General features: G+C 26.2%; 1 protein-coding gene across 1 annotated transcript; it reads right to left on the bottom strand.

The window, feature by feature from the left end:
* Positions 1 to 1,100: 1,100 nt before the first annotated feature.
* LOC126901111 (protein GVQW3-like) lies at positions 1,101 to 7,121 on the bottom strand. Its single transcript, XM_050677393.1, has 2 exons — positions 6,788 to 7,121; positions 1,101 to 1,225 (listed from the first exon to the last, which is right to left on the bottom strand). The coding sequence occupies exons 1-2, from the start codon at positions 7,119 to 7,121 to the stop codon at positions 1,101 to 1,103; spliced, it is 459 nt and encodes a 152-aa protein (XP_050533350.1).
* Positions 7,122 to 7,932: the final 811 nt, after the last annotated feature.

Raw genomic sequence — 7,932 nt, forward strand, 5'->3', positions numbered from 1 at the left:
AACATTGTACTTTACTATTACTTCAATTATTTCAAAATAAAATAATACTAGAAATATTAGTTTCCTCTAATTTTTTTACTAGCGGAAATTTTGTGCACTTAATATTTACTCAAAGTAAAAATACTTTATAAAAACGATAGCACAGAAATAATTTCTATGTAACTTTAGCTGTTTAAAAAGATTCTACAATTGAAATATTCAGAACTAAATTAATGTTTTACTTTAATTAAAATTACCAATAAAAAAGTTGCTAATCAAATTTACTCAATTGAGCGTATTATTAAATTTGAATAAAATTCTTGAAAGCCATTGTTAAATTCATAAATCATAAAAACTTTTCGATGCAAATCTGTAGTTAGACATTAATTTTAAGAAATTGGTTGATTATTCTAAAAGCAAAATTAACTCCTTTTTCTATCATTATTCATAATTAAAAAAACTCAACGTAGTATGTGTTTAATATTTAATAATATAATAATGTAATTTTTACGGAATATTTATAAAAAATTATAAAGTAGTAATTAATTTTTAATTTAAGATACATATAAAAGTGTCAGTATTTCCGGAACACAATCAAAAGTTAATTTTTTGTGATATGTTGTCATATTAAATCCCCCCCTATGGACAGGTAAAGTGTCAGATTTATAAAAAATATATACAAAATGATATCTTTATTATCTCATGTATCATTAAAAAATATATACGATATTGATTTGGTAATTTTTAAAAAAAGTTTTAATTAAATAATTGAAAAAATGTCAAAAATTAGCGATTTTTACATTTGTAATTTTTTTGGAGATTCCTTCTATTTACGGGGAACGAAGAAAATTGTTTCAATTTTTGAGGATAATGTCTTTGACTAGTTACGATTTGTGATTTTTTGGCGTATCGTTGGAAGAAATCGGTTTCTGTAAGAGCTGAGAAAAAGTGGTAACAGACACAAAACAAAAAAATAATAATAATAAAAAACACATTATAGTAAAATTAATACCTTCTTAGCTTTGCAACAAAGCTAAAAAAAGTTGATTTTTTTTATTAAATTTATTGAAATTAGTTATGTTATAAGTAATTATATTGATTGCGCATCACCATCACTGAATTTACAATGCGACTAGTGGTTTATGAGAACCCAGTTCATTAGAATTTTGATTCGCCGCGACATATGCTTCAGAGTTATCAACATGAATTTCGTCATATGAAGTACCACTGCTGATCGTTTCTAGCTCTACAGTTTATTTTTAATTTTAAAGTAGATAGATTATAAAGTGTTCCATTAAAAATTAATAAAATATATAAAATATTATTAGAACTTCTTAAATTTCTAATTAAGAGTATTTTTTTGTTTTAAATAAATTTTAAAGTAATCTTTTTTGCTTTTATTTAAATAATTTATTATCTGTGCCGAGATACAACTAAGCTTTCCTTTTTTTCTTGACATTGGTAAAAATTGTTTGTCCTCCTAAATTGTGATCATATCCAGGACATTTAAGTATGATATATCAAATAAATCGTTAACTATTCACTGAACGTGATTACTTTTTTTAACTGTACTTCAGTAACTGTTTTATGACTTTTGCAACTTCCTTAGGTTTGCATTACTTTTTTCAAGATTTGAAATGCAATATTGCTCATCAATTAAAAGGAATTCTAGCATTTTTTAAAATTTTAAATAAAATTAGTTCTCTAACAACAAATTTAGTGCTCTCGTACAAATTTAATTGAACATGTCGCAAGTTGTAAAATAGTACGCGTAATATTTGTTTATTAAATGGCAATTTATTTCCAACACTTTGATTTTGCACATGTCCAACTCAATACATTTCGCCTTGTGACCGAAGGTTGTCTTTAAATGAATAATTAATATTTTTAAAACATTAAAAAAGAGGTACAAAGTTAAGATTTCATAAATAAAAATACTTAAACAGAAATATAAAACATGTATACTAATACAAAAATTATACTTCACGCAAAGTGAACTAAACTAAATAGTAAATAATGGTCATAGTGTATGATAATTTTTACGATTACCTCAATACATAATAATCTGATTGCGGTAATTTTGAGTTAAATTAATATAGAGTTGAGCTAGAGAAATAATTACATGCGACTTAATATAATAAGTAAAGTCGTGCAGGTTTAAGTGCGTACACGGATACTTATGCATACACATGCTATTAGTGACATCAACTACATAATTCATCGCAACCGAATAATCGTCTTATTAGGATAATCAGAGGTAAGTGAAAACATTTATTTATATAACAAATCTATAATAATACTTTCACCGAAGGATTTTTAGTAATTAACAATTAGAGTGTGGTAGGTCGTCGAAAATGAATTGAATATAATAATTGCATAAAAGACACGATATTCACAAATCATATAAATTCGTTAGTATATTTTTGTACAGGAGCTAAATATTATCTTTTTGTTGCCCTTTTATTTTGTGCTCACATATTTCATACGTGCTTCTGTTGGCATACATACACCGAGATTATACCTTTTATTTCATTATTGTCGGTAATCGTTTTCCAGCCATCACAGAGACTACGCCACTACAAACAACCAACCACTCTTACTTTTTGTTTATTACACACGGAGTTTGTAAAACCATAAAAATATTACAGTAATGGTTGTAAAATATATTATTATTAAAACTTATGAGCAATCCCTTGATTTCTGAGGTTTTGCACTAACTAGTACTCGTTGAATAACCCTATTTATATAAATATATGTATACCAGTTTATTTAAACTCCAATGCTTAAGCTAAAAATTGTTTAACGTCCTTGAGTTATTGCCTTAGTAAGTAGTACAGTTTTCAACATCTTACAATTTTAATGATTGTTGAATTTTATGATTAAAACAATTTAATTTACCACCAATTTGCATAGTAAAAGAAACGTATGTCATTAAATTAGTTAAAACTAAGTATTATACTATACATTAATGTTTAACAAAATCTTAGTTGTAATTTAATATTATAATTTACTTTATTATGGTTGCCTTTTGTGACTTAAAGTCTTTTTAATCTAATTTAAAATTTATAATTCATATAAATATTATGTATTAAGTACACTGAAATTTTAACTATTACTCTAAAATTTCCATTAACTCATGTAAATTCAGGTAAATTTTAGTTATTTACAAAAATTTATAGCTTACATCTTTCAATACTGCAAAACATTTTTGGCTGTTTTAAATAAAAAATTTCAATTTGTTACCAATTTTATTAATTTATATCAACGAATAATTTACTTTCAAAAACAATTTTGTAGCTCAGGAAAATATTCTTAGGAAAATACGATGTTTGGCTGTTAAATATAGTATAATGATTCCTCCAAAATAATTTTTTTGAATTTGCCCTTTTTGAATATGATAAAAATATGGCCATTGTTTATTTTTATTTTGAATCAGGGGTCAGCCTGGCCTAGAGGGTAGAAACATATATTTCGGGCACGAGGTCTTGGGTTCGATCTCTAGGGTGCCAACGAGATTTTTCTTATTATCTGGAGAGAGCCACCAGCCTCTGTATCATGTTAAGTTCGGGAAGTAATAGAATGTAAAACTGATCATTTTTTTCAATATATTTCTATTTTGTCTCATTTTAAACTGATTCAAGTAAATTAAATTCAGTAAATAGTTTTTAAATATATGTATAAGAAATAATACATCTTTGTTAAATGTCTTCAAAATTTTATTTTGTAAGATGACTTTGTTTAATAAATGTTCGACATTTATTTATTTAAATAAATAAGGATTACAAATGATACGTAAAACACGAATGAAGTAATAAGTATTTTTTTTTGGTATATAAAATTATTCTATCGAAAAATCAATTTTATGTGTTTTTGAAGCAATGGCCATTAAGTTAGGTAGTTTAGTTATAACTTTTATGTTATTTTTTTAAGGAGATCTTCTTTTTCCATACAATACTTAATGAAAAACGTTTAGTTCGGGCAATAAACCATTTTGTAACTACTACCGTGAGAATTAACATGTATGCTAAACAATACACTATGTTATATATTAATATATTTTTACTGAACGGTCAAGTGAAAAGGCCAACACACAACTAATGATACCAGAAAAATGTAAAAATGCTAAGACGATGGGGTTAGTAAAGTCGTGGAAAGAATTTGGTAGGGGACGGGGTAGCGACAGCAGCGTCTACCCAGTCAAACCAGTTATGGCATATAATGCAGTCGAACACCCCGGACACATACACCGTCACAGCATCGCCAAAGACCTGCAGAACATACAGATTGGTTCAATCGTTACGATTCTATTTTTACATACGCGAACATATCCAGTGGTTCCCAGCTAAAAAACTGCAATAAATGTAAAACACTTATAATTCTACAAATTTTTAACTATTAAACAGTATTAAATAATTAGTGTAAAAAAATCCTCTGAGTATTTTTTAACAAAAAGTTTAGACGATTTTTAAATCAAAAAGCATATACATAATGCATTGTTTAAAACAAAAATTAACTTAAATGAATATATATAAATATATAAACAAACTCTTATGTATGAAGCAATTAAGTAATTCGCGTTTGGCACGTGAATAAAACGTCAAATAATAGTTCTTTGATGTTTAATATTTAAAAAAAAACAGCATAGTATTTCCACAGCGTATTTAGGACAAGTATAGATGATAGTGACAATGATTAAAATTGATATCATAAAAAAAGGTTTAATGAAAATCTATAAATTGTGCTTTATATATACGTATTGAATATACATTAAAAACTGCAAACATCTAGCTGAAAATAATTATAATTAACACATATATTATTATTATTTTTTTGTAGAAGGAGGGGATTAAATGTGGATAATTACTACCCCATCTATATGATTATACTGTTTGACTTATAGTACAGGCATAAATAATTAACATAATGAACGAGGATTTTTATACAAAATATTATTTTTTTGTTTAATTTAAGGCCATTTTACATATTAATCACAAATTGTCAGATCAACTTTTTTTGGTTAACTTGTAGTTAATAATATAACCTTTTATTTAACATATGTCTAAATAATTAAATTATTATTACATAATAAATTAAATTAAATAATTTAATATACGTTTAAGTTGTGTTGGAAAACTTCTACTTTTTATATATATGTATTAAGTTTTGAACCACTCTATATATGGTGAAATAGTCTGAATTTTAAAAAAAGTATGTCGGATGGAAGGGACACGTATAAAGCTCTTATAAAAAAAATTGTATTGATCCATATATTTTGTAAAAAGTTAGAGTAATATAAAGTTGAAGGTATAAAATATAAAATCGAGAAATTTAAAGCAAAAATAACATAATTTTAAATTACAGAAGCATGGAAGATTAAGTGTTGGAAAAATGATTTTTTTATAGTAGGTAGCATAAACTTCAATTTGACATGTTTCTAGGTTGTATTATTTTTGGAACCTTTTTAAAAGTTAATCTGAAAAATTTTATTTTTCATACGAAAATTGCTTTTTGTAATATTTGCCTAATAAAAAAGAATCATCTAATGTACTTATAAAAACAAATTGAAACATAATTCTTTTAAAAAATTACGGAAGTTTTAATTATAAGTAATTTTTCATAGAATTTCCCAATTAATAGAGAACGAGAAAAAATGTTTCAATTTTTGAGGGTAAATTCTTCTTTAATTTAACTTAAGTATCAGTTAAGGTCAATTAGTTCACTGCTAAAAAAAAATCTTGTTATATTGTTCTGTAAATTTAGATAAAATTCAACAAAAAAATCATATTTTTTAATTTTCTCAGATATGTTTTTTTATTTTTATACAGGCAACAGATTTCAGGCAACGAGTGTGGCCAGCGGTAAAATGTTAATATAAAATGCATATTTTAACAAACTTTATCATATTGCAAATTTATTTTATACTACTTAAAAATACTAAGGCAGTTTCATTTTTAACGTTTTTATTTTGCACTCAAACAAGCCCTCGGGATTATTTAGTGATGGCTTGGAAGATTTTGAGTTTCTATTCCCTTTAAACCATTGTACATAGTTAATATTATAATCATAAAGAATTTTTTTAACATTCAACCGAATTTCACCGGAAATCGTATTATTATACAAACATGTTCATTCATCACATGGTTCAACACGATGTAACACGTTATGTATTAGAGATCAACATTTGCTTACACAAAATTGATCAGTTTTCATTGTTTATTTATTCAAAAGATTCGTATAAAAAAAACAAAAGAATCCAATAATGTATATAAGTTGGGATTACAATATTATTACTTTTAACCAGCGAGTAACACGACTTCGATACATAATCCAGCGTTAATTTAACAAAGGGTTTTTTATAATCGACAGTTCAGACTATCTTATAAAACATTTTTAGCGTTTTCACTTAGCACACAAACTACTCATGTCATTCATGTGTCATAAATGAAAAATTTAAATACATATGTAACATCTAATAATCTATATATTAGGTACATAGACGCAATAATGTTTTGAACTTAGTAAAATACACATACTACACCGATAACATTGCACACTTAGAATATTAAAAATCAAGATTAAGAAAATATAGTAATTATTTATATACGAGGTGTGATCAAAAAATACCCGAACTGTGTTAATAATATTTATATCAATTAAGATAACGAAATCCCGATAATTTAATTCGATAAAGTAACTTCTAACGAGAATTTGAGCATTGGTTTGAAATCGATAACAATATTGGGCCTCGGTCTCTTAACCAATGAACAAAAACAAAACCAAACAAATTTGGCTGCGATTCGGCTCATACCCAATTCTTTGGTTAATATTTTTTGGCAAGAACCATAAGATATTCCGACGTCTTCTGCAACTTCTCTGATAGTTAATCGACGATTATTTCGAATAATTTCACGAACACGAGCAACAATTTCATTTGTTTTACTGGTCGATGGTCTACCAGATCGCTCGTTATCCTTAGTGGATGACCTACCTTCCTTAAACCGTTTAAACCACTCAAAACATGTTGTCCGAGACAGAACATCATCTCCAAAAGCTTGCTTCAAAAGTTTAAAAGTTTCACTAGAACTTTTCCCTAATTTAAAACAAAATTTTACACACACACGTTGTTCTTCTATTGTTTCCATTTCAAAAATCGACGCATGACTGAAACATGTTTTCGTAAAAATGCCATAAAATAAAAATAAATATTGTTATCGATTTCAAACCAATGCTCAAATTCTCGTTAGAAGTTACTTTATCGAATTAAATTATCGGGATTTCGTTATCTTAATTGATATAAATATTATTAACACAGTTCGGGTATTTTTTGATCACACCTCGTATATNAGTCCGGGTATTTTTTGATCACACCTCGTAGTACTATAAGAAAGTGTTTTATTTTTCATTAATTTTTTTTAAAAGAATGGTGGCTAATAATTGCTAAGTAGCCAAAGCACCCCCTTATTTGCACCTATTATCAGGCGGATATCTTGTTTAATAAAGCATCTTTTTGTTTTCTAACCAAAAGAAAGTTTTTATAACCGTTTACAAAATTATTCATGAAATATTGTTTATGAACTACCAATTTCAATAATTAATGATAGATTAGCAAAATACTTAAAAAAAAGTGACATTGAACAGTAAAAAAAAAATATATTTGCCATCCGGTTTAGGATTTATTAGCCTACAATGACGTAAACCTTTGTGTGTATATATACTGTATTTAAATCTACTGTATGTGCATATAAATAAATATTAAAGATTTATAATTTAATATTCTAATCGAAATGTTCAAGGTCGTTTGTACGTAATTATTACATTTGAGAGCTATTAATATCAAGAAAGAGAAAGACTATTTATTTACATAGATCTGTTTTACTATTTCTAGTAATCATAAAGCACATTTAGTGCAATTTTTTTTTTACTGTTATTTTAACTTGAGCTGAACAGAAAAAA

The sequence above is a fragment of the Daktulosphaira vitifoliae genome, unplaced genomic scaffold, assembly GCF_025091365.1.
Source record: "Daktulosphaira vitifoliae isolate Bord-2020 unplaced genomic scaffold, ASM2509136v1 Scaffold_1, whole genome shotgun sequence".
In the NCBI taxonomy this organism is placed as follows: Eukaryota; Metazoa; Arthropoda; class Insecta; order Hemiptera; family Phylloxeridae; genus Daktulosphaira; species Daktulosphaira vitifoliae.